Source organism: Aythya marila, assembly GCF_965140915.1.
Source record: "Aythya marila genome assembly, chromosome: 2".
Classification (NCBI taxonomy): domain Eukaryota; kingdom Metazoa; phylum Chordata; class Aves; order Anseriformes; family Anatidae; genus Aythya; species Aythya marila.
The window spans coordinates 145,684,854-145,712,834 of NC_139043.1; the positions used below are offsets into that span (position 1 = coordinate 145,684,854).

The window sequence follows — 27,981 nt, forward strand, 5'->3', positions numbered from 1 at the left end:
AGACACGTTATTTGCTCGGTCTTCACCAGCTCTTGGCTGTCCCTTCTCCCAAGCAGAGCTTATCACCAGTATAATAGATCCAACAGGACAGCGTCCAACCATTTATTGGGCTTAGAAACAGGTGCTCCTTGGGATGCCACTGCTCTACAAACACAAATGCTCTACAAACAGATGTCTTACTCTCTCAGTGTCTTACTCTCTCACGCCCACACAACTTCCACTGACCACATCACCACCACACCAGCCCAGCTTGCTGGACAAACACGTGCCAAGACAAAGCACGTCAAAGAATGCTGGCAGGAGCCAGCACACCCCTCATTTCCCCTGAAAAAAAGAAAAATAACGTCTGAAATTAGAGCTTCACCCTGGTGGCAGTCGACACTGTCATGCTCCGAGGTCTCTGGGCCTCCTCGGGTGGCGCGGGCGGCCCGCTCTGTGCCCCTCCGTTCAGCTCCGGCTCGCGCTTCTCCTTGCGGCGCTGCAGGGTGTTCACCACCGGCTGGTCGTACGGGCCTGGCTTGGCCCAGTCCTAAGGAAACACACCCGTTAGGGACAGCTTTCTTTAGAGATTGCACCTTAATCACAAGCCTAACTGTGCAAAAGGGCGATTTGAACGCGATAGATTATGTATCAAACTTGACGTGCCTGAGTAAGGCCATAAATTAATGAAGTCTGAGGGTATTAAAAATCTTCACTTATAAAACCCATCTCCTTCATTAAAGGGAATCGAAACTTCCTACTCTACCTATGAATTATGGAAGAATTCTATTCTTCACAGAATATTCTTCTATGAAGATATTTAATATTTTAATGTTATAGTTTCCTCTAAATAAGACTGCACGGTGTTAAAGCCTATATTTTCAGAAATTCAAATGCAAAAGCCACTGGCACACAGCATAAGCATATGGTATAAAATATACACAGATGTCCAATCAGCAATGCTAGCTGTACACAATTTCTAATATTATGTGTTCTTCCACATGATTATAGTTCTGAAAAATTAGGCTTAAACAGATTCTTTATCTTTTCTACACATCAGACATTACTCTGGGTAATCTCTCGGTTCACTTTCTAGCTGAATTTCCTAATAACGATCTGTACTGAGGAATGGCTCTGAGTTACTGGTGCTGTATTTGAAATAGGGATCCCTCAGGCCACGAGGACTGGCCTCACTCAGGGCTCTATTAAGCGAAGTCCCCAAAGTGCCCAGAGCCCACAGGTTGCTGCAGGACTCGGCAGCGCCCTGTGCTGGGACACAGCACCTCTGCTAAGCAGCAGCTCCCCGGGTGCCAGCTGCCGAAGGGCCCAGCCCTAGCACAGCGTGTGCTTTAAAAATAAAGCCAGAAGCAGCAGCTCGTGGGGCAGAACTGGCCACACGGCCACCAGTGGCCGCAGCTGGCTACTGAGCAGCCTCTGCACAGCCTGCTGATTGAAGACCACACTCTAAATTTTTACTGACACGTCTCAGTCTTGTGCATGAGAAGCACGAGGCAGCTGCAGTGCCAGAAGGCCCCTGTGCAGACACAGGTCTTTCATTTTATGAGCCCTTGTGCAGCTCTGCTTTGCCTCTAAGTGCAAAACTGTGGTCACTGTGGTCACCCTGTGCCTGTGCCTGTCTCCAACTGCTGGAGAGAGAGATTCAGGGGTCTGTAACGAGGTACCTCGATTTACACATCCGAGAAGGTCCCAGAGTGCATATGTGGTATCACAAACCCTCCACAGGCACCTAAGAGCTGTGCAGCGACTCTCAGCTGCAAAACAGCCTTGTGCAGTTCCAGGGTACCAGACAGGAGACCTTCTCCTTGGCTCCAGGGGCACGGCCTCCCCAGGGAACTGCCTGGCAGGGGTGAGAGTCACGACCCTGGCAGAGCAGAGATGTTTTGGTGTGGAGGAAGATCCTTGCAGATCCAGCTGGAGCAACTGCAAGAAGGTGATGTACTCTGGCAACGTCTCAAGGTCTCACCTGAGACACCAGCACAAGCTGTGGCAGCGCTTTCAGCCTGAAGCAAGCAACTTCTTAAACCCCTCCAGCCAGATGTGTAAGGGCATGCCCCTGGGGATGCAGAGGACAGCAGCTGCAGTGAGAGCACCGCGTTGTTCAACGAGGGATTTCTCTGGGGAAGCTCTTCCCTGCTCTAGTGAGAGCTCTGAGGATGCTCAGCCAGCTCTCTTCTCGCTGAATAGAGCCCAGAGTGCCCTCACCAATCTCACTTTTTATTCCAGAACTACGCTACTCCTTCTCCCCTAGCTGTTATCAGCTTTAATATCTCTTATTGAACCATCAGGATTAGGCGAGGTCATTGAGAAATATTGACAACTGGATTTTAGCTGGGTTAGCCCCATGCAGCGCCCGGTCAGAGCGATATTCAACACCAGAGCAAATCAACACGAAATTACAGGGATTGAAAGCAGCAACAACCACCGTGCGCACGCTCGGCATGAGGAGGTGAGGACTTGCCACGACAAAAGGAACACAAACCTTCCAGCTAGGGATCTTAGATGATGGCAACATGCCTGGCCCAATGGTGTAATAATGAACGTAGTCTGGAAGGAGGGCTGAGGGAGCCCGAGTCCACGCACGGGAGACAGGCGGGAAATGAGGGAAAGGACCTGCACCAACTGAAGCTACGGATGGGTCACTTGATAAACTACAGTGATAAAACCCATTAGACAACTGGAAACGAAACAAATAAACAAACAAAAACAGAGAAATTAATATAAACAGAATGAATACGAAAATACACTGCGACTCTGATGCTCTAGGGAGAAGACTTCCGTATCGTAAAATAAAGAAAGAAAATCTTAGCTTTGCTGCACATAAACAACAGAAAATTGATACAATGCTCGGTTCGGAAGTGAGATGGCTTGAAAATTGTTATTTGGTATAACAAGTTTCAGACATCGATCTAGCAGTCATTGTCTCCAGGCTCGGCAGCTTTGCCTTCTGTCCATGGAAGTGGCACACTGTGAAAAGCCTCGGCAATTGATTTAGTCTGCAGACACAGAAACAAAACATTTCCAATACTGGAGGCACTGGCATCGGTGGCGTTTATTCTGTGTAGCTGGACAGAGAAGAAAAGCGTATAGCCTTGGAAAATGACACGTTCTGGCTGCGTGATGATATGGAAGAAAAAAAAAAAAAACGAAAAAGAAAAAACCCAACAGCAAGGATTGAGCAGATGAGAATGGACACTGCTCTCACTGCCTCCCCCGGTTCACAGTGTACCCCCCAGAATTTAGTCCAACCATGTTCTGGCACAGTGCTTTGTTTTTCTTTTCGTTTTGTTCAGAAATACACGCCAATTGCTGGGTGTGATGCATCGTATCTAACGGCAGAGAGAAGCCACAACCAGAAAAACCTGGCCAAGATGCTCTTTGTCAGGCACCCAGCTGGGTTTAGGCACCTTTCCATGGTCTCTTGGAGTGAAAAAAAGGTGGACAATGAGATTTCTTAGAAAATTACTCCATAAAATGGCCAATTTGTAGCTTCCCCCTAGCAGCAAGTTTAAAGGTGTCACTGTGGTTCATTCAAACAGATTCACTTTGAAGGGAGCGTGCAACAGGTCCCATTCTCATCTTCCCCTGGCTGTGTCCCATGCACATTTTTTTTTTTTTTTTGTCCAAAAGTTGCTGGGTTTGGATAACAAGCTAGTAGGTTCGTATGTCTTTGAGATGAAGTTTTTCACCTTATCTGTGGAGGCCCAAGCCCCCATGGTGGAGCCTGAGCTGACTGAGGTGGGGGAACTGCACTCGCTCACTGACTGGCAGGTTTCAGAGGCTTCTGAAGAGGCAGAGCTGGACGAATTCTGCAGCGTAAAACAGCACCGCAAGGCGGGGAAAGGATACACAAGCCACCAAAAAGAAAAAAAAAATACAAACAAACAAAAAAAAAAAGACAAAAAGCACATACACAAAGACACACACAGGAGAAAGGGAAGGATGAGAGAAGCAGAGGGTTAGGGTTTTAAAAACAATTAGAAACTGCTCAAAACCATTGCTAACGTTGAGGAAATCTACAGCGCAACAAGGCAGTGGCTTAGTGCGAGAACTTGCCACGCTGCTTGAGAATGAGGGAAGCGAGGGCTCGCCCTCAGCTCCTCATCGCAACCCCAGCGCCTCGATTCTGTTAGCTGCCTCCGAGCAAGAAGCCGAGGGGACCCGTGGTCCAAACATGCAGTGCACCAAGACAACTGATCCGTACAGAAAAGCAGATCGTCGGTGGGTCAAAGGCATCGAGTTCAGGTTTAAGACACAGAGCAGCAAATGTCACTTACAGGCACAAGTTCTCGGATATCCTGACCTGCAACGGCACTGGTGAAAAGCTCATCCGAGTTCAAATATTATGGAACAGAGAAAGAAGCGATACTTACCAGGGCTGGAGGTTCCCAAAGGTGTATGCATGTGCCTCTGCCGGGGGTATGCATGCACCCAAAGCTCAAACCTTTCTGCCCAGCAGTCACTACGAAGGTGCCACGTACTCTGCTGAGGGCATAAACGGTGGCATGTGCTTGCCAGCCACCTCCTCTGAGCAGCGGAGATAGAAAATATCAGGGGCTTGGATGGAGAGGGGAGGAAACTAACAGCTCAACAGCCTAGCTCCTAATAAGGGACTTCTCTTCTGCTTTTCAGTGCGTGCCTTTATGTACATTCATGGCTATAAGACATCTACAGAAGCATCCAGTTCACCTACAGACAGGCCTGACTCCAAGGTGAATAACCACGTGGACCATTTTACCAACTGCAATGCTACTGCACCTCATGGATAGCAACATCACCCTCAGGAGGGGTCAGGGCCAACCACGGGCTTTGAAATGGTGAAGAACACTGACAGCAAAGATGTCAGGACAGTGCTGAGCTCTGTTCACTGTCAGGAAATGCAACATCAGCAAGAACCATTCATCCTTTTGTAGTCCAAGACCTGTGAAGCAAGTCTATCTAAGGATATCACTGTCACTTTATTTTAGGACAGCACAGAGAATGGCTGGGATTTCCAGAAATGCCCCCTTGTGCACAAGTTTGTGTAGCAACGCCTCGGCTTTCAAGGAATGAAATTTTGAAGAGGGAGGAAAATTCATCTAAAATACAATTTCACCAGTTAATCTTAGATGAGATCTTGGGGTGAGGCTGCAATACAATTATAGCAGGGTAAGAGACACTGCAGAGTAATAATTACTCACTGCTCACTATGAACTACATATAAAGAATGTATAACTAATTGCATACGTAAAAAGAGACGTAGATCTCCCAAGATGCCAAGATGGGACACCTTTGTTGTAAGGATTTTGTTGAAGACTATTGGGCTGTTGAGAACTTGGAAGGAAGGAAGGAAGGAAGGAAGGAAGGAAGGAAGGAAGGAAGGAAGGAAGGAAGGAAGGAAGGAAAAGAAAGAGGAAAAAGACAAAAAAAAAACAACAGCATGTAATATAGTGGATTATTCTATAGAAGTAATGCACATCCCAGCTCAGATCAGATCTGCATGTGACCTGGCAAATGTGGTTAGGTTATTGATAAGCTCGTATTCCGAAGGCAGTACGATGCCCGTTCATCTCGAGTTCATCTCAAAGGGGTGAGAGGAACAAAAGATCAGAAGAAGCTACAACAAATGATATGGAGCTCTTAAGGAAAAAAATGAGAAGTATTCTGTGGGATACAGTGATGCAGTGGCTTGACACTTTGTGTAACTTGTCATGTTGTTGATTTAAAGCAACCCCTTAATAGGAGAGATCTCTGAAAATAAGAATACTGAAAAACATCAGCTGCAGGTGACGGCAATCAGACATAAATAACTACAATGCACTAAGTGGACATAAGCCTACTTTTTCTACTCTTAAATTCATTTTTTTACAATAGATGTCCAAGTTTGGCCTCTTCTAGGTTGCTCAGCAGAAGAAACTTTGAGAGCACGCACCATGAGAACACTCCCCATAGTGTTACACTTGGGTTAGGAAAAATTAAAGACAAGAATGTAATTTCAGAAAACGCTTTCTGAAACCTCATGTTTATTGCCGAAAAGAACCACTGAAAGACCCTCTTGGGTCTGAGTACTCTGCCCATGACAGGACAGCCACGGAAGGATCTCAGTTCCAAAGACAGTGTTACTCCACCTTGGTTTCTGATGACAAGTGAGAATTTGGAGTTTACACTCAATAGACTATTCTGGTTTACAAGCCATAAGCTTCAAGAGTTCCTATCAAAAATCTATTAAGAATCAATTTTATGGGTCATAAATAGGGTCTACTAGCAATAGAGCTGCATGTAGCCAGTAGCTGGTTTTTCTATCATCTCCATTTGGCCTTACTGGCCAAAAATACAACTTCTGAAGATGCAAAGATTTGTTCAATTTATGCCATGTTTAGGGGAAAAAGCCTAGAAATGGCAAATTTATTTTTGCAGTGATGTGACTACAAGGTGAAAGAAAGATGAAAGAAGGACTCACACCAAACTCAGCATGGCCATTTTCAACAGGCCAAGTCAGGCAAAGGATGAAGCAAGATACCCTGCAGAAAACATCGTGGTAGTTGAAGGAAACGTAAGACGTGGTGGCAGGGAAACAGGTCTCCTTGTCTTGAGAAATTCGCATGACATGGGAAGGGTGCCTCAGGTCTTGCTAAAAAATGATTAAGACAGTGAGAAAATGATGGAGAGAGAAGAATACTGAGGTCCTGAAGGAGAAGTGTAAAGAAGACAAGAGTGATGATATGGCAAGAAAAGACTGCCTGGATCGGACTGCAATCAGTCTTGAAAGGCTGGGAGGAGCGGGGTGTGGGAAGCACAGACCACCCTTCATTTCTTAGCAGAAAGTACATGAGTGGCTGAAAACAGAAACTGCACAGCTACTGCTCAGGCAAAAAGGCTTCAAGCTTGAGTGCTTGCTCTAGATGCACACCCACCTGGAAACGTGTGCCCCCAGGAGCACACACACACAGACAAACACCAGGCTGAGCAATTTCTACTCCAGATCCCCTGGAGTCAGAAATTTGGCTTTTTTTTTTTTTTTTTTCAGATGACTTTTGTTGATTCCTTTTAAAAATGATTGTTTAATTTGAATGTTTTTTTTTTTTTTTTTTTTTTTTTTTTAAATATTAGTTCTTTAATTTCAGCTACGTCAACCCCAGGAGGTGATTTTTTTCCACAGTTGTGATAATGTTGGTTCTGCTCAGCTCTCAAACCATCTCTTCTGAGAAAAACCTTCAAATTAACAATATCAGCACGAAGCTAAAAATGTGCCCTGCACAATAACAACCAGTTTGTCGGATGTATGTTATACACATGCAGCATGGTTTCTGGTTTCTCAGACATTATTCCATGGCTTGTTCTTGGGTAGTGTCCTGCTGTTGGTGTGCTATGTATGAATTCCAACAAGGATGTATTAAAAACAAAAAAAACACCACCAACAACCCCCCACTAACTGTATTTTGAGCTGCTGGACAGTATGATTATAGTTTCCATCTGCTGTCCCACTAACCTATAAAAGGACTGCAGTTATCTTGGATTACCTGCATCCCTTGCCATATTCTCATTCTCCATGCAAACACAGCATTGCTTTCCTAACCCCTTCCCTTCTTCATATTCTAGTAGAGCTTTCTGGGCAAGATTTTCCCAGAAGATCAAATCCTAATGAAGAGCTTGGTCCAATGTCTCTCTGCAGTCCGGAGAAGACACATCAGGTACTTTTCAAAAGGCTTAGGACAGAGACTTAAGGTCACCTCCTCGATCTGTCTCACTTCCAGAAACGTGTCTCTACTCATCTAGTCAGGGACAAACCCTTGGGAAACTTGATTTAAAAAGTAACTTTAGGAGAAACAAGAACCTGGTGGTAATTGACAGATGCATTTCTTTTCCTTACCTTTTTTTTTAAGGGTTTACTTTAGAGGTGTTTCTTAATTTACATGAACAATTGAATAGTTCTAACTATATTTCCCCTATTCTAACATCAAGCTATTTCAAGCAATGCCACCTCCTCAAAAGCAGAATCTTTTTAGCTTCCAGATCTGTAAGTTCACAACTAGTTTCCCTCTGCTTTATTGTTTAAGGAAAAATGATTTCCTGAGTATTCTAGTAAGAAAGACTTAGTCCTCTGCTGTTTGACAACACCTGAAAAGATTTCTGTGTTTTCTTTTTCCCCTCTTCTTTATCTGCTTCTTTCTCTCCCCTTGCTTTCACCCCCACCAAGTCTTAAGCAGCCTCTACAATCCAACTCCACGTTCACTTCCACATTATGAAAATCACCACTCATGTTCACTCCAAGTCCAGTGGATCTCTGTATTGTCATCCCCTAACACAACATAACCACTATTTCCATACAACTTCATTGCAGATACTCCCAGGCCCCCGTGTGCCTACGTGTAGGGTCAGCAGCACCAACCAGGTTGGATGTTCATCCAAGACCTACTCTACACTCCCTGCAGCAGGGCTGCCCAGGGCTTTATGTGGTTTCAGCACATGCCAAGGGCAGTGCTGACCAAGGCTGACCTCAAACCAGGCATTTAGAGAAACCACTCAGCTCCAGAAAGCGATCTGTGATGCTTTTCACCCAACTGCACTCGCTTAATTAAGATTTAACTATTTCAAAGGGCACTTTCCAGATGTACAGCTATCTGATAGAGGCTAACACTTTTCCTCCCAGTGATCTTAAAGGTAATGCTGCAGAAAGCAGATCCCACCAAACCTGTCTAAGGGCACAGCCTGGCTTTATAATAGCTCTTTTTCCTGTCTTCTATGCAGAGTGTGATAACTGTGAAGACTTCAACTATAGTCTGAAAAGCAGTCTTCATTTTGCCAGTCATCTCTTCTCTGGTACAGTCTGTATCTTGTTTAAATCTCTCCTTATTTCTTCTTCAAAATTTTACCCCCATCTGTGATTTCTGAATAAAATGTTTAATTTTCAGTGACCTTTTCTTGTCGAAAATGCAGGTGAGAGCACAAAAACTTCACGTAGCTCATACAGTGTAATTCCCATGATTTGGGAATTTTATGCAGATCCCCTCCACTTTCTTTTAAAATCCATTATTAAAAGAAAATCGGCTTTGCTGCCTTAAAAACTACTGCTGCTGGCAGATGCCACAGCATGCAGCCAGCAAACATCAGCCAAGTGTCCACCTGCGCAAGATACCCAGCTTTTCATTCCCTTTTTTGATTCCCGAGCTTGCTTTTCTGCTTTCTCAGTGTCCCTGCTGCACACAATGACATCAGTGTTTCAGAAGCAGTCAGCAGCCGCTGCCACTGCTCCTCCCTCCCACTGCCCAGCCCCAAAAGCACAATGCCGAGAGGAAGGCCTGCAGGTCGGTTTGGTTAGAGACACACAACATGAAGTAACGCTGTAAATTGAACAGCTTCTCGGTAAGCTCACGATCACGGTTATCCGTCAGCACGACACACACATATTTTACTTAGTGCTGAACACACAAAGCGAGACACTTAAGCAAAGATGAAGCGGCCAGGCAATGATCTGTTACCTTTTCCTCTGCGTAAAGGTACACAGAACTGGAGACATACAGAGCACATACCTATTTGTTATACCAACACACTACACTTGTCAAGTCAACGCCACACTGCTGCAGCCTTCTACAGCTCATGAATAGATTGAGTGATGCTTGGATCGGTTTGCAACTTTATGGATAGTGTCTAAAATGAAGTGACAGTATGTGAACTTAGCTGGTGTAGATCAGCGTGACTCCATCGACTTTCAGGATGTTCTGCCAGCTGACACCGGCCTAAGTTCTCTCCCTGGTTTAAGAGGGGAACTTGCAAAGAGAGGTGTTGGGTTTTTTCCATGGTAGGTAGGGGCAATTGCAAAGTTACATCCTCATCTGCAAACATAGCACCATCACGTAGATTACCACCCTTTTATGCAGGTGCAGTGGTTACTATGAAAACCAAAGATGATGCTAGACTGTATAACCAATGTACGTATCTTAAAAGTCAACATCCTTACCTTGTCACTATCCAGTTTACTTTATTATTGCTCATTTATTTTTTTCACTTAGGTTAGCCATAGCCAATCTAAATAAAACATTCATTTTATTAGTGTGCACAAAGTTCTTCAGGTTGTCATCTATAAAGACAATGCTGATGTGTCCAGACTGGGGACAGTGTAGAAGATGTACTCGTTTGACAACAAAGCATTTCTATTAAAATGAAAGAGGTAAACATATTTAAAAAAATACTGAGCTTCCCTTGAGAATATGCTCCAAACTTAAATGAAACAGTGCTGTTTTCAATGATACCCTAAAAATTTCACTGTGAGTGCAGCTTACTAAATGTTCTGCAGGCAGGAAGGGCTTTGTGCACTGTCAAAGGTGGTCTAAGAGTAGCTTAAGTGTGCAGGTGGCACTTGGGGACAGCTAATACTGAAATTGTCAGCTGCTTGCTGACTGTGGGGATTAAATTAATTATCGGCTACATGACCATCTACTACTCCCTGTTACATGAAAAGGAGCACAACTACGTTTATTAAACTAAAGGAAAATCTGCTCATATTTCTTAAGAGTTCCATAAAGAATTAAAAATACCTGTCGTTTTGATGCAGAAACCTTATGTCTGCAAGGTGCTCAACTGGAAGTCGAGACAAAAATGGCAAAACCAATCTCAAATGGTGTTGTTAATGGTATTCTGAGCATTCCTGGCCTTTTGTAGGGGTCCATCTGGTGGGACACTAGTACTCCTGTTGTCAAAGCCACCAGTGTCAATACCAAGGCTGTCAGAAGGCCGTTCTGGCAGTGATTTTTGTCCATTAAACAATAAACAGCCATCTGATATTATCAACCTGCAATCTGTGTAGTGTGTGAACTGGTAACTTCAATGGGTAAAGTGAATAGTCACTCCTTCTAGCAGGCGGGTATTTCTTACTCTTTTCTCCTCTGTACCCATCTGAAAGTTAGGCATCGAGGTTCTCTCCAGGGCCAGAGCAAAAATCAAAGTCCCCGAGAGTGACCCATTCATCTCTTCAGTGCTAACTGCAAAAGCAGCACAGATCACTCCAACCAGAGGCCCAACTTTTAGATGGATGAAGTGCAGCGAGATAAACCTTACCCTCAGCACTTAATCTGACTCCAAGGTACCCCAAAATCACATCACAGGCTTTTGTGAAAGGCGAGCCAAGTTCGAGAGTCCAGCTCACGCTCAGGTTTTTGTTCTCATGCTTGCACGTACCTGGTTAGGTGCTTCTGGTGGCATAGGGGATGGCGATTTGGACTGGAAAGCATCCTGGGACATGAATCCAGAATCATGGGAGGACACACTGGACAGCCTCATGGGTGCCTGCTGAGGCAGATTGGAGCTGCGATAGCGATAGTGTGAACTAGGTGAGTGCGAGTGCGAGCCACTGGACCGGGAATCACTACTGTTAACGCTGTTCAGACTGCTGTGAGAGACAAAAGGAACAAAGAAAGGAAAGGGGAGAGGAAAAGACACAAGGGCGGGGTGGGGAGAGACCCATATACAGTACAATTAACATTCCACATGTCTCTAGCAACAGGCAGCATAAACCGGAAAAGAAAAAAATGTTGACAAAATAAATTTAAATATATATATATATGCACATATATATCAGTAAAGAACTGTAAGCAGCTGCAGTATCCCTTGTGACCAGAGAGAAAATGGCATTTTACCTTGAATTTCACTCAAATGATTATATTCTCTAACCACTTGCAGTCCAAGTTAGGTTATGGATGAAGGGATTTGCTACATGCCCTCCCTAGCCTTTACAACACATGTGCAAAAAATGTTTGCTGACAGCTCTCTCCTAGTGCACCAAGGACCACATTTTCAACAGCATCTCTAGCAGAAGGTCTGAAGGCATCGTGGTTCATCTAAAACTCTGCAGTTTGGTTCAATCAGCAGGCCAGGGTGTGAGATTTTTGAAAGCACTACCAAAACCCCATATTTCAAAGTGCCTAGGACAGGTTTTGCTCCCATAAACACTTTCTACCAGGAAAAAAACAACATGTGATGACACATATTCAGTGAAGTCTCACCTCTGGTTCTGTAGCTTTAGTTAGTAAGAAAGACCACCAGAAAATTAAAACTTCGAATTAATATGCATTAAAAAAAATTTGAACCAAATAAATTGATTATTAATGTCCTGTATTGATGGAGCAATGACATGCCAACCACAACGTGGGAGCTGTTAAAATTTGCTGCTGAGGTGGATAAGCAGGACTAGTAGGGTGCATCTGTCTGAAGGCAGGTTCCTACTTTCACTGGCAGAGTCCTCTGACTAGGTAACGGGATGGCTCTGAAAGGTATGTGGGCTAGGACAGCACCTCTTGTTCACAAATCCAGTGTACACACAAGATGGACAAGCCAGCTTGCAGCAGAGGACGAGGAGCTCTGCCTTGTTTTACCCATACACAACGGTGCCCATGCTGGTTCTACCACATGAAATTAGGTGGATTAGGACCAGATAATCGTTTTTTTTTAGCCATTTTCTTTTACAGCTTCAGGATATTGCATCTTTAAGCCTGTGCCCATTGCTCTATGTATGCATGTTTTCACATATATATATAAAAGTATTGCTGTTTTTTTTTTATATATATCCGCATGCAGAGACAAGTAGATACATAACGTCATGTTCGCTTGCTCTGACATGCTAGAGGTAACTTTGCTCATACACAGGGAACCTGTACTACATTATTCATAAAGCAAACTAAAAAATCATTTGAGAGCAACTATGAAGGTGTTAGAGCAGAATACACGGTAGGTTATCTTCCTTTTCAGTAAAAGGAAAGAGTAAATGTAGACACCAGGTACGGGGGCAACATGCTAATAAACTGTTTTATGAGAGAAAACAGTTTTTTACGGAGAAAGCATAGACAGAATCCAGTGTTTCAACATATTTTAGGACAGCATTAGACAGCATTAAACAGTCAGAAAAACTTGTATTAAAAAGCATTCCCATCTACCAGACTGATAGGGTAATTGCCAAGGATGATTTTTCCTTTTCAAACAGTTTAACTTACTGATTAGTAACAGCTACTTAGAATAATCTAAAAAGTCATCATACAAAAAACAGAAAAGGAAATTATGAACGAACAATCTCAGAGCTTAGATCAGTACAGTCTGCTCTTTGATCTGAAATGGATTCAAGAGAACTGAATCAAAAGCATCGTCAAGTTGTCTTGAGTTCAACAGTTGTTCAGTCATGCCCATCCTTTTCAGTATTCCCAGTCACACACTCACATGGATAAAGACCATGAGGGATTGAGTTCATTAAGAGTTGTTATTTAAGATTTAAGTATGTATACAAATCCATATCACAGTCTGAACTCCCTTTGCCCCCATTCAGGTTAAAATTAAACATTACCAGTCTACTTACCTGCAAACGCTAGATTTTCTGGACATGGTTGTACTGGGAGAGGATGGAGGAGTCTGATAAGACCAGCTGTAATCAGAACCTTTCAAATCTAAAATTACCTGATGAAAGACAATCAATAGCATCAGGGACATGGAATTTTTTTCTCCTATTAGCAGAAACCATCTGCTTGTCATACAACATTTGTCTCCACTGCAAACTTTCAATGCCAATTGACTGTGCATATTACAGATCCCACAGAGGTGAGGCAGCTCCATCTCTGGGTTTCCTGAAACTACCATACTTTAATACTAAAACTGCTATCACAGAAGGAATGCTCATGTTTGAATGGAAAAATCTTTACAAAGTAAACTGGAGATGTATTTTATCCATATTGTAGGCTGTTGGTTTTCTTTTTCTCTTAAAAACTACAATAGCTATAGCATTTAGAAACTCACATTAGAAAAATATTGAAGATCCAATATTTACTGACAGTAGAGCTTCCCTCCTTTATACTTTTAGGTCAATGATAAAGGTCTTAAGGTATAACAAGAAAACTGAGTTCACACAGCTGAAGTCAAAGGTCCTTTTTGGAGTCATTTAATGATACACATTTTCCTATGCATTTTAAGAATAGCATGGAAAAATGTTCTAATGTTAGACTCCATCAAGATACCAAATCCCAGCAATCTTGTAACCACATCAAGACAGGGATGTTTAAGTGTAGGGTGAGGAGGTGACACCCATTCAAATATTCTCCACAGAAGCTGGGCATTTTCACTTACATACTTCAAAGTGTTGCAGCTACCACTTCACACAGGTCTCACCAAATAGCTTAGGAGCACTTGGCTGGTACTTCAAAATCTGTTTTTTTTTTAAATTTCTTACGTTTAAAATGACACCTTGCTAAAGTGAAGCATCTACAGAATGTAACACCAAGCTGCTAAATGCTAGTAGTCAATATTTCTCAATATAAAAAAATATGAATATTTTTCTTAATATAAAAAAAAAAGTTACAGGCTAAAAATAAAAACATTTTCCAAGCTAACCTGTTCACTTGAAGATGGCAACTTGTGTGGATCCATGGTGAGGCTTTTCAGGTCATCTGATATGGTTTGTAAATGAGTTATTTCTCCCAGCATTGATATTTCTTCTTCCTGAAAAGACAAAAGAAAAGGGCTAATCACAGCCTTGGTTTTAAAAATCAGATCCAAAACACAATACATGACCTTTTCCTTTTTCCTGATGACCGTAGGAATGCCCAACAGAACTGCTTTTTCTTTGTCTGTTAAACAACCACTACTTAGGAAAGAGGCTTGGAAACACTCATTTAGAGTTTTAAGCCACCTTTAAGATTGCTGTGAGTTTTGAGGCCCAGAAATCCCCTTCCTCATCAGTGACATAAATCTCAGCCTTCTTTTTGACCAGAAAAGAGTGCCATTCTTGTGGCACTTGGAATGGTTTTAACTCTTCTATGTATACTCACTACTGTATCTTAAGGATTTTAACCTCAAACTTAAGCAGGAGCTAAACTCATACTTTTTTTCTACCTTTTGGAAATTCTGAGATAAAGGCACTATATGGAGATCATTAATACATCCATGATTCTCTCTGGCTCAGGCTACATCAACAGCTAATTCAGACAATTCCAGCACCATAAACTACCACAGTAATCTCTTTGCTACCATGGCAGTTTTGATCAGGTCCCCACCCTGCAATTTACCTCCACCTGTTAGGGTATCAGCTTCCTACTTCTGTGAGCATGGTTCTCTGTAGAGGCTGATGCTCTCTGTAAACAAGCACTGGGAACGTTTTCCCAGTTCACTGAACGCCCTTCAGAAATGCCTCACGCTTGCAGAAAGCCACAAGCAATTCATCGCTGGGCTTCAAACACCCTGAGATTAGGAAAATATACTTAAACCTTTTCAATGAACTGAAAAAGCTGTCATGTAGGAGGAAAAGAGCTGCCAGCAAACTGCATGAAAGCAGGCTGCAATCTGTCAGATAATGTCATTATATGCACAGGGGAGGTCTTGAAAAATTTATCAGTCCTAGCGCTGGAGTAGGAGTAAGGAAGGTTTATATTAAAATGTGATGATAAGTAAAAAAGCAGTGGAAAAAGCTGTGCATTAGCAATATCTTAAGTCCATATGCAGGAGGAAATCAAGCCCACGTAAGTCTCTGGGCTCACTGTTTCCCCATTAGTCCTCTTTGAAGCACCCAGTGCCTTCAGATGCTGAATTACTCTTAATGACTACCAAAAGTGCCCAATTCTCGCCACTTCCTAGGCAGAGATGCAAGTTGAACTTTGGCTAGTCTCTATGGCTCTAAACATTCATTCCAAAGATAAAACGAGCTCATCTTTGTAGGGGCTGTTGACCACCTCTACAATCTGTGTACAGCACCGACTGGAAATGGAGAGCTCTTACTATTACAGGCCGCAGCATCGAGATGAAAGTACAGAATCGCCCGCGCTCCTCGATCAGAGCTTTTCTGACAGCTTGCTTCTCGGTTTCTTCAAGCAGCAGGTACTTATCATTGACGTCTTGTAAAGCACTGTCCAACTGGGGCTGAATGTCACCCCGTCCTGTATGCGGGAAACAAGCGAGAGCACGTTTTGTCATACCTGTGAATCCACACAGAGGAATACCTTGTTTTCAGTCAGCACTGCTGCCAGACTGTGCTTTTGCAATTCAAGTCTCCACCAGCATTTTCCCTTCATTCAGATTTGCAGGCATTTTTCCCCCATTGCGTTAATCATTTCAGAGCATCTTTTTCCCTTTTGCATAGAACAGAAATCCAGCTGAATGCAAAGGTTTCAACAAGCCAAGGACAGCATTTCATGTAAGGACTTTCTCCAAGTGTTAGCTGAAAACACCCTTCAGATCACCCTTGAAAAATCAACGCCTTACTAGGGAGGGTATTAATTACCAACCCAAGATACATCCCTCTTCCTTCCTACTTTTGTGCTTAGCAAGGTCCTAATGGCAACAGTCAACTCACGACACCAAACCTTTCTGTGACAGTTCAGCACCTTACTCTGTACCAACGATTTGCTCTGCACCATGGAGAAAGCCATTCCTCTAGTAATGAAGACCTGCTGCTTAGCCATGGCATTGCTGAGCCAATACTGCTGTAGTTGTAAGATCTTTTCATGCGGCTTACACCCCTAAATATTGTAAAGAACCGCTGTTGGGTAAGTTTGTCTCAAATCTCCTAGAACCAACACAAGCAAAGTAAGCACGCCAAGTACATTTCCATTCTGCTGATGCTAAATACCAGGAAGATAGCATTGAAAAATGGTGGCTGAGTTGCAGCTACCCAAAATCGGTTTGTATGGACAACCGCCTTTGTGCATGGAGGATTTCAAACTATGAGCATGAGGCAGAAAAAGTCTCTTAAGGTGTTTAGTATGGAGTGCAAATGACTCAAGGTCAGGGTTACAGAGGAACACCTTTGCCTTATCATCACATGTACATGTATTTCTTCAGACTCTAGAGTGAGGTGAAGTTGTCAGCTCCCCAGCAGAAATACATGGCCAGAGCAGCAGGAAAGGGAGCAGGAATGGGAACAACAAGAATCATGCTGGCTTAGAGGCATTATGGACTGGATACATCCGAATCTCCTCCATTCAGGGCCACACATAGCTCAGATGGACCTGCAGGTACCCATGCACAGAGCTCTGAAATGCACCCTCAAAGAGCCACACGTGGTGCTATATCAGCACGGGCACCTGGGTACCGGGTGCAGTGGGGTCATAAAACCTCTTTGGAATAAGCCCCTTTAAAAATACCGTGCTCGGAAGCTGCAGTTACCTCCCTCCTCTCTCAAAACTAGCATCCACCAGAAACAATTTATAGAAGAATTTGGACGGGTCTCTGAAGGTCCCGTGCCTTCTCATCTGTCATCCTTAGGAAGCAAACTGGGCCCTTCTGTTTGAAGACTCTTCTGTACATTTCAGGCCCTTTCTCATATCTGGAGAAGAGCTGTAAGCATTGAGCTGCTCCACCAGCTGATCATGCACTCAATGCAGTAAATCCTCCTTAAATGCATTCACCTGCACTGGTGAGAAGACACTGAGAAAGCAACTGGACCCCACTCATAAAATAGGTTCAATTCTAGTGAATTCTGGTGATTTACTTCAACCCCACAAAGCACCACGTCTTGGACCAGAGCAACAGAGCACCCAACACATGGGGGAAAAATAAACTTCATTTACACCTGCACAACCCACTGAACTCAACAGAGTTATTAGGATAACAATCAAGCTGATGATCACACTGTGAAGTACCTGGTGGATTTCTTTACGTGAGCCTGGAAGTCAGCAGATGTACCATCTCCTCCCAGCTACTTTTAGGGGCCTGTTTTTATGCTAGGGCTCTTAGGCACCTGAGTAGTCAGTGAAAACACAGGAGCTGTCTGGGGTATCATTCAGAGCAGGAAACAAGCTTGGGTGAATCGTTTGGATGAGGCTCTGAAGTCAGATGTTTATATGGCATGAATATAGCTCTTTCTTCAGGTATCCTTGCAACATATTTTTTAGGTGCAGGAAAGCTTTATTAACATCCTTTGAAAGCTCCCTAATGCAGACATCAATCTGCATCAAAAGCCTTTTGAAATCAGGCGTAACTCTTCCCGCTCCCTAAATCACGAGTCGCCTCTCACAGCACTCAGGCAGCTTGGGAATTTGAGGGATGAGATCTGTGCCCAATTGAAGCAGTTTTCTTTGCTAAGCAGCTTAGATCAAAGCCAGACAGCCCTGCTGCACCTGGAGGACACCAAGGAGGCGAGGGCCAGCAGCCCTCTGCTCCTCACCTACCTTGGGTCTCCGTTAGTCTGAACCCATCACTTATCTCAGAAGGGAACGTGGAGCACTGGAGAGCAATGCAGGTTTTCCCCCTGTGCATTAGGGGAAGGCCATTTGACTGTGGTATCCCTGACAGCCTAATGGCACAATTTTTGCCTGTGGACATGAAGCACACTTTCATAAAAATGTCAGCAATCCATTATTCTCTCTTGCCCACGTTCTCTGGGTTTTAGGTTACCCATCTGGAACCACTTCCAAACCAATACAATGAGCACCATGACAGAAAACACGGGTCTCTGATCTGGAGTCAGGTAGAAAGGAGTGTGATGGCAGGACGGCTCTGCAGAGCACACCCAGTGGCACATGGGAGAATGAGTCAACTGCCTGAAAAGGGAGGAGAAATTCAGATCAATCTTCTTGAACTGGAGCTGGGGTGTTGCAGAGGGGACCAGAAATGCAGGACCAGAAGTTGTGGACCGACTCCCACCCTGCCAGGAAGGAAGGCACCGTGCTCCAACAGCACGGGGACTTGCTGCTTGACACAAGCAATTAACAGCTACTGAGCTGCAGAGCTGAACTGCTTCTCGTCATTATTAACACAAATTCACTGCTCCAAGGACAGTCTTAGTATGTTCCCTTCAGGACAGGTGCTTCACATCATTAGCACAATGTGCAAGAGCTGCAAAGGGCCAACGTGCTTTCAGTTTTAGTGGTCGGTGAGAACCAGTGCCAAAAGCCTCATGCAGCTTCTTGAATAACCCTTGTTTGAAAAGAACTTCAGCAACATGTTTGGGAGAAGAAAAACAGGCAAATCTAATTTTCAACTCAATTTCATGCCTATATTTTATAAGACAATTTAAACTACAAAGCTGTCAGTAGCAGTGAAGGAGAACAGTCATTTCTAAACGCTCTCAGTGCGAACCTGAGTGTTATAGTGCTGCTATTGAGGGAGCAGGCAATGCAGTAAATATTGATGAAATTATAATTTTCCACATTCTCACTTAAAGACTGCTCCCTCAAGCATCTTCCAGGTGTCTGCACACAACCTGAGTATTCGATGTGGGTATTTTGCAGAATTTACACTGTCTTAAAACCCTGAGCGCACCTCTGCCAGACCAGGCTCCAAGTCATTCGTTCCCAAATCCTAAGAGCCCACCTGCTTCGTGTGTCAGCATGAACAACCCCTGTGAGTCCTGCACTGTGAAGCCCCACACGTAAACTCACACAGATCTAGGATTCTGCAACTGTTTACAGAAAGGTGGAAAACCTCACTGCTGCGGTGAGCTCCTTTCATCAACCAAAGCCGAGTCTTTCTGGAGATTACTGGAGTCCCCAGTGAGCTCCTAAGCTGTCCCTTAAAAGAAAATCTCCAAGTTACGAAAGGAAACTTGCGGACTGCTTTACAAACCAGGAAAAGCACAGGGTGTGGTTCCACAGAAGGATGCGAGCACGAGGCGCCAGGGCCAGGCTCCAGAAGCCCAGCAGAGGCACCTCGGTGAGGAGTCCCGACCTAACCCATCCGGGCTTCTCCACCGCTGGTTTTATCTCCCAAATCCAGAAACCCCACGTTTCATTCGCACGAGGATCTCGAGGCAACCCACTTTACATTTGCAAGGCAACAGCTGAAACAAGGCCCCAATTCAAAGGGATTTGAGACGTGATCAGGCAGCAGGAGAGGAAACAATCGGGATGCTGATTCCGCCCCTTCCCCAGCACGGATTTTGATGTGATTTCTTATCTATCGGTTAAGAAAGGTGCATGCGATTTTCAGAGAAAAAAGGGGATTTGGTTCACAGGTTTACGAAAAAAACAACAGTCAGGACTTCAAGCTCTAGACTTTAAAAGTCATATTAACAATAAGAGATTCAATTAGTTGAGCATCACCTTGATGACGTGTCTCTTCCATTTAACTTCTCTCACGACTATGATATGATTTATCAGTCCACGTTAATCCCTTTCTAAAATAAACCAGAGGTTTATCTACAGTACTGATTTTCTTCTTTTACAGCGTTCCAATTAAATGCCAAAAGAAGACACCAATCAGAAGAAGGTTTGGTCATTAAGATTAGGCAATATTTTAGTTTCATTCGAAATTAAAGTCTAGGCAGTTAGTGGAGACCAGACACCATAAAGAGGCCACAGCAAGGGCTACAATAAACCAGCCACCAGGGTTACAGCATGGCACAGACTTACCCAGAGCCTCAGCTGTCAGGCAGGTGCGCATGATGAGAAATTGCAGGACACAAAATTGACACAGAAAGGAAAATAAAAAAAGTCAAACTGGTATTCCAGCACTCCTAGAGTTCAGACATTATCATCAGCTCCGAGACAAGAGAGCGAGCAGTTTCGGCTAGGCTATTTTGAACCCTTCCGTTGCTGATAAAGAGAAAGGCATTAGCTTTGCTTCTGGATGAGCTGTCGTAAATTAAACTCCCGGTTATTTAGCACACAGTTTTATTTTAAGAGATTTAAATCAGTTTCGGATCTCTGTTTAGCTTGCAGATTCTTAGGTAACCGGTGTTTCAGCCAAGTGTCACACGCTGGTCAGGCTGATGCAGTGGGACAGGGCACAACAGGGCACAAACCCTCGCGCGGGACGGGGAGCTCAGCATTTTGCAAAGCTCCAGGCAGGTGCTGTACTCGTAACCACAGCGCTTTTTGATGTTCTCTACAGCAATTACATTAATAGATTGGTCATTAAATAGAAAACTAATTGCTGATGCAATGTGGAAGAACATCAAAAAGATGAACCGTGATATGATTTTAATTAAAAAACTATATATATATACATATATATATTTATAGTTTTGCAATAAAGCTGGCTTGCTGTCAAAAAGAAGGGAACTGTCAAGTTGCATTCTTATCTCAAGGAATGAAAATAGAGTGAAAGAAAGATCTCTGGCCACTGCTCTGCAACATATCCAACGTGTCTTCATTGAATTTTTATGAAGTGGAGCTTGCGTTATAAGATGGAGGAGAGGAGGGGGAACAAACAGGAAAAAAACTCTCAGGCACTACAGCCTCATCTGTACAGGATTTATTTTTTTCCCCACAACATTGATGATTTTCTAATTAGTTTCTCTCTTCCTGAGCAGTGTTATACTGACCCTGCAGTGAGTCCTGGCCATAGTGGTGCTCACAGCAGTCTGTTGGGAGAAATAAGGCCATCTCCTGGTGGAGACAGGGGCTGGCCTGGGGTCCTCTGTCTCCACACTGAGCAAGCCTAAGTGTAGAAGAGTGCAAAGTACCTGAATGGGAAAGTCAGCATTTGCTTTAAGAACTGAGGTGTTCCTTGGTTATAATTACATTGAAGAGCTTCATGGCTTTTAGTTAAGAGCCAGGTGGTTTGTGCAATCATCCTTGAAAACAGTATTACAATTTCAAAGACCAAAATGTTACCCAAAAACTGCTGCAAAGACTGTAAAAAGCCCCAACATGTCATCCTCGCTAATGGGGAGGAAGGAGAAGAGAAAGCACTTCTGACCGTATTACATTAAGTTACTAATCATCTACTCCCTCGACCTCATTAAAAGTCTGGTAGGAGTACTTTTGAAAACCGGTAAATAACTCAAAAGTACAGCTTGGTGGCTTGGATACCCAGCATGGACAGGGCAAGAGGTTAAGTGTACTGACTGCTGGTGGCACTCTGCCAGACTGCTACCAATCACTCAGAAACAAAACCCGGTTTTTACATTAACACACGCCCTATTAACCTTGGTATTTTATTGAGAACGTTTCATATAACTCCTTTTCACAAATCCTCTTGGATTTAAACATTTTCCTCAAAGCCTGTGGGTCAGCACCACGTGAAGAACCTGAAAATGAAACCTACTGGAGAAGTTTTGGGCAGAAGTGAAATCTGCCCAGGTAATCATCAGTGTCTGAGGTGAAAGAAGCAGAGAACAAGGCCCACGTGCACTCCAGATTTCACACATGCATTCCGTTACACTTGAAGTTAATCATTGGAGTTAGACACTTTTTTATAAGAAAAAAGGAACTAGAAATCGTGCACTTTGTTAACGTCCTGAAATAGTTACATGCAGAGCCGCAGCAGCTCTCTCTCCTCTGAGCTCAACGCAGCCTCCACAGCCTCCAGCAGCTTTGTACCCAGTTAGGAGGCCTCGACTCAGCAGAAACCTAAACGTGGAAGTTATTGCACGTATACACATAATTATTCTGCTGACTCGGGTTAGCTGGGCTGACTTCTGCTGCCCAATGTTTGTCTGAAAACAAAGAGCAATTTAAGAAACGCCTGCTGGTCCACACACCGTGTGGCTCTGTTTGTTCAGACAAGAACTTAGTTTCAAGGCTGGGGCCAGGACATCCCCAGGGGCTGCACGGACCTGGGAGCTGCACCAGGAGGCTGCTTAGACTGCTTTTATTTTTCCTTATAGTCAAAGACAACAAACAGAATGAAAATCAGTCCTCTGAGGTCTTTCAAAATGCAAACCCTTCGTTTACATGCAGATTTGTCGTTTTACCAAAACTTCCCAAAAGGACGCCCACGCCTTTTTGTTTGGGAAGCTTGGTGTTTCTCACTGCAAGCTCTGGGAACACCTTCATGGCAATTCACACGCCGACTCTGCAAACATAATTTCTGATAAATCTTAAACACCAGGCCTGAGCTTCCCAGTTGGCTGCATGGAACCAGGACATGCACAAGGCAGACAGCAGGCAAACCCAAAGGCATTCGGCCCCCCAGAGCACAGATGGGGTGCCCAACCTGCAGGACAAGCCACGTCCTCTCTCCCAAAGCTCCTCGAGATGCAGGCGAGGAGCACGGGGCTACTCCATGCAGCAGTCAGCTGGGAGAGGGAGGCTCCGCAGCCTGGTGTGGCAGGGAGAGGACGCTGCTGCCAGGATGGGAATGGGAAAAGTGTGGGGTTATATTTCAGTTCCTGGATCTGAAGCCACCCAGAGCAGAAGAGAAGCGCTTTCCCATCCAGTCAGAGCAGAGAAAGCTGGAAGGACGTTTTTAGTAGCATGCACGGTGTTTAAGCAAATTCAGAATTCGGCAAACTTCTCACTTGCCCACGGATGATCATGAGGTTACTTCAAAAATACTCTTACAAGTGCTAGGAAGGGAATTAATTCGTTATTTTTGAGTTCCCATAGGTGAGTCAGTAACTTTACAAAAAAATGAAAGGCCCAGGTCCTGCTTGGGGAAGGCCAGAACAAAAAAAAGTGAGTTTGAGCTGCAGGGAAGCAGTTGCAGTTGTGTCCTCAGCCTGAGAGCTTTCCTGCCCATAGCTGAAACCTCCTTTGTGACCTAGAATGAATTCACTTCCACAGCTTTACCATTCTATAAATAAAACCCTTCTGGATTGTGTTTTTGCCTGGGTGTCCCTAGGAACAACAGACTCCACAACGCAGCACGCTGAACAGATCTGCCACAGGGGGACAACACTGACACTGCACTCAGACCAATGCTGCATTCCTCCAAGGTACGGACCAAAAAGGCAAAGAGGGGAAAAGGTATTTTAATTATTATTATTATTTTAATTTAGGTGCTGTAGATTAGCCTGGCCGGAGACTGGGAGAACTTCCTCCTCCTGCCCAGTCGTCTCAGGCGCCCATGGGGCTGGCAGGTTTGGGTGTTTGGTCTCACATCCACACGAACCTTTACACCTCGCTGCTTCTCTCCTCCCAGGGGCTGTGAGAACAGGCATGTACAACCCTCAGCTCCCCAGCACTGCTGCAGCTCCTCCGTGTTCTTGCAGAGGCCACTTGGGAGCCTTCATTGCTTCCATTTTCTCTGTATTCGTCCCTCTGTGACCAGCTCTAACCCTGCCTCAGTTTGTGCTCCGGACCCAAACACCACATGTGGGACAGTGACTCCAAGGGATACAGCACAGAAATACAGCAGGCTCACTGACAACGCCAAAAGCATCTGACAGCATAGCGAAATTCAGCATGAGAATAACATTAAAAAAAAAAAAAGACCCTTCAATCACAGTAGAGCTGCTATAAAAGTGATAGCAAAATGAGGGCTGCTTCACTCCCTGCCCAAAAATGTTTAATCCTGAAGGAGGACAAGGCACTTGTGAGCTGACCTCCTCTTCCCTAGACATGGCACACATTTCAGGAGGAAGACAGGAACCCAGAAAACACTGTTTCTTCCTCCAAGAGTGCAGAGAGATTTACTCTACTCAGAAGTAGGCTAAAAAGGGGATCGAGCTAGGTACTAGTCCTTACAGGGTTGTACTGGTCTGTCTGCACTGGTCTGAACTGATCCTTACTGGTCTGTGCTGGTACATACTGATCTGAACTGGTCCTTACTGTCACAGAGACAGGCTCAAAAACTGTTTTCTTCTTCCCAGATCATGGGTGTACTTTCCTCAGTGCTCACCTGCCACGTGTTGAAGGGTTGCTCACATCACACAGGGGCAACAAGTGATAAAACCAGAAAGGGATGAGGAAAGGAAAAGAAACAGAGGGCATACCACAGACTCTTTAAAGCTATTGGTCTGAAGTCAGGCAATTCATCACACAAAACAAGAAACAAGTTTACACAACACCCCCAAAATACAATCTTACCACAAAAAATGTGTCCCCCTAAAGATGACCACACTGATTAAAAACACTGAGCTTCTCCATGAGCACACGGACACACGGAGAGCCTACTGAGGTGTGCTCTTGTTTCCTGGCTTCCATCTCTCCCCTCCCTCCCTCACTCCTTTAGCCAGCTAAAATTCAAAGGGTAGTTTTCCAGCCATGTGGCTCTCTGGTAGCATAATTATTGACTCACCTATTAGGAAGGACAGTTAGAGACAGCTCATCTCTGCTGGAAAATGCATGAACAGACCTAAACTGACACAATTTAAAAAGCTCAAGAAGCTCCCTGCCCCAGCATTTGCTTTGCTTGTCTCTGGGCTCACAGTTTTCAGGCGGGAGGGTAAGCACGAGTTGCAACCTGCAGGCTGAGAGCTGTACAAAGCAGGCTTCCTACCCAGCTGGGAAGAGCCCAGTGCCAGGAAAGGGAACAAGGAAGTCTGCTTCTGCACAAGCTCCATTTCATTGCCATGAAGCCTGGTGGGGTTTGCACTTTGCTCAGTAAAACCCCCAGCGATGGCAACGCTGCGGGTACCAACGCGATGCATGTTCCCACTGACACGGTGATGAAGCTCCCGTGACGAGATGGTGGTGGGAGAGCAGTGGGAGCATGAGATTCAGCTGCTAAGAAAGCCAGATTGCCTTTGTGGAGAACTCCCTTTCTTCTCTTACTCATCTTTTAGTTTCCTGTGGTTGCCAAGCGCCCTCCCCCTGACAACAGCCCATACCACCTTCTCAGGCTCTGAGGAATAATGTAAGGGTTAGGATTTTATAGGTAGCTAGGAAAAAGAAAAAAAAGAAAAAAAAAAGAAGTGGTGGAAAGGGAGAACGGTGAGAAATGTTAATAGTTCCAGAACATTTTCATAATGGCTTTTTTTATATTATTCCAAAAGATTCCCAAAGATTTTGCAGGTATCTGCACAAGTCGTGTTACAGTGTCAGTGCTCTTAACAGGAGCACGTTAGCAGCAAACGCTCTATTTTAAAACCCGATTGACTTTGTACAAACACTTTTAAGGCTTTTGTATAAGAACATTAGACAGCAGCTCCAGAATATGATTTAAATGACACGTAGTAATTGTACCCTGGTGTTCAAGTATATAGCAGGAATACATTACGGGGGACCGAATTATTGCAACAGAAAACCCTACTGCCATTCAGCCTTTGTCAATGAGCACACCAGAGAAGGCTTCAAAAGTACAAGTATGGAGCAAGTTACCTTTCTTTGCTTTCTTCTGTAGCTTCAGTGTGTCAGACGATTTCTTTTTTATCTCTTGGCGGGCTTTTTTGTACTCTAAAAAAACACACAGGCTCTGTATCAGCACACTTGATGTTAAAGCAGATGCTTTTCACAGAAAAAGGCTATGTTTAAAGCTATTAGGCTACAAATTTTAAGGGGATAGCTGCCGTTAATCAAAGCAGCTCAGAACTCGCATTTCGTAGTGCCTATACGTGTATCTTGATATAACATTTCAGGGTGTGAGCACATTCACATACCAAATCTTTCCCAAATAAACAAAGCCTTTACAGAAATAACAACTGAGAACACAGTACAAAATTAGAGTGCTTTTCATTTCAGACACTCAACCACTCTCAGGAATGGAAAACAGAGATGACAGGTTTCTCAAAACATCTGTGTTCAAAAACAAGTAGCCAGAAATGGCAAGGCAGAGAATATCCCGTGATTTCTACCCAGCATGAAAGCCCGGCAGAGGGAGAGGGTACTAAAACTTTGCACGAGGAAGGGTCACATTGCCAGCTCCTTCTCGTGAAGTGGAGCACACTGCAGCTGCCCCCATTTCCAGCTGAGCTGCAAACCCTGGGAGAATCAAAATCCCAGAACAAAATATTCCACCTCTAGTCCAGGTACACCAAAGGTAAAGGTACCAGATAGGAAAACTGATACTTAAAAAAAAAAAAAGATAAAAGGTATGTTTGCAGGTATGCATACACCAATTACCCCCTTTCCCATAACAAATCATGGTGATGCTGCTTCTTTAAGGTGTAGAAAAACCTTTCCGTTTTTAAGCCTGCTGTTTTCAGCACCTGTGCTGGAAGGCCATCAACCCCTGGAAAAAGTTTTGCAAAGCCAAAGGCACATTTCTGGATTGCAGCAGAGAAAAAGTCACGGTGCCTAATGTTTTACAGGGCTGTGAATTCTCTGGAGGACGCTATGGCTGAGACATTACATGATCTTATAGTTAGCTTTCAGTGACACCCCAGGGCTTTGCAGATTTGCTCTGTCAATGTGGCGTCCCCAGTCCTCAGCACTACTGGAGAATGCACAGCTGGAGTGGGCTCACAGAGTTCAAACTAGTGACTGCTTTCCAGTGTAAAAAAACCACCCATCCTTTGTGGTCCCGCAAGCTAAAGCTTCAAAGTGTGTATGCAAGGGTTAAAATTTGTTAGGCACTTTGGGAGGGAGTGTTTCAGAAGGGAAAAGCTGCTATACATATTCAAGCACATCATTCAGTTTCCCAGAACAAACATAAAAAGAGGAAGAAAAACTAGTATTACAATCTTATTCCTATTAAAGGATTCTTCCTCTGTAACTACCTTTTGCGTGGTCTTTATCCAGTTGATTGGCCACTTTCTTCCACTCTTCCATCTGTTCTTGAAGTGGGTTTATCAGACAGTCAATTAAAGCACTAATTTTGTTGAAAAAACACAAAGAGCAATCAAATCCTGCAGATGCCCCTATTCTTATATAGAGAGCCAAGGTCAATATTGGAGTATTTTTACTTTTTGCTGCGACAGCTACCAGTGTCACAGTGTAAATACCAGAACATAAAAACGTTTAAGCTGGAGGAAGCAAAAGAAAGGACTGGATCAAAATAAAAATAATCCACACACAAGATAACCAGAATTACTCTGCAGAAGATCAGGACAGTGAGGAACAGTGCGCAAACCAGAGGAATGACCTGAAACAGGGCCAACGTAAAGAGTTAGATCCTACTCATCTGTCACACAAAGAGCAGTCCCAATGGATACCCCAGAGACCGCAAAGTCCCACGCAGCCACGAAGATTGTAAAATTAAATAGCACACGGATACGCACAAGAAGATGGAGCGGCTGTACAAGGAAACAACACCCTGCCCACCAGTGCGCCTCGCCTCTCACCAGTGGAGCCGGTGACACAGCACTGGGAATGCTCCCCTAGTTAATCGCATTGGGATCAAATTATTTAAGCAGCTAACTCTCGGGTAACTGGAGGCAGAAGTTCTCTCTTCAGTCAATTTCATAACTTTCTTTCTTTTAAAAGGGAAGAAGCCATCACAAGTCATCAGGGGAATAGCGAAGCATCATATTTGGTTCACCCCAGGTCAAATATA

General features: G+C 44.1%; 1 protein-coding gene across 13 annotated transcripts in view; it reads right to left on the bottom strand.

Moving 5' to 3' along the window:
• Window positions 1-27,981, bottom strand: part of MTSS1 (MTSS I-BAR domain containing 1) — a 118,276-nt gene that overhangs the window by 4,805 nt on the left and 85,490 nt on the right. For 3 of the 13 annotated variants that reach the window (XM_082754110.1, XM_082754103.1, XM_082754098.1), the window contains exons 5-14: window positions 27,206-27,297; window positions 25,869-25,943; window positions 20,292-20,303; window positions 15,721-15,878; window positions 14,341-14,448; window positions 13,316-13,413; window positions 11,152-11,362; window positions 3,687-3,806; window positions 2,480-2,674; window positions 365-529 (exon numbers count right to left, since the gene is read on the bottom strand). In XM_082754110.1, coding sequence (XP_082610236.1) covers window positions 365-529; window positions 2,480-2,674; window positions 3,687-3,806; window positions 11,152-11,362; window positions 13,316-13,413; window positions 14,341-14,448; window positions 15,721-15,878; window positions 20,292-20,303; window positions 25,869-25,943; window positions 27,206-27,297 — 1,234 coding nt within the window. The remainder of the gene's footprint in view (window positions 1-364; window positions 530-2,479; window positions 2,675-3,686; window positions 3,807-11,151; window positions 11,363-13,315; window positions 13,414-14,340; window positions 14,449-15,720; window positions 15,879-20,291; window positions 20,304-25,868; window positions 25,944-27,205; window positions 27,298-27,981) is intronic. The other 10 variants (XM_082754099.1, XM_082754108.1, XM_082754104.1 and 7 more) reach the window with 9 other exon arrangements.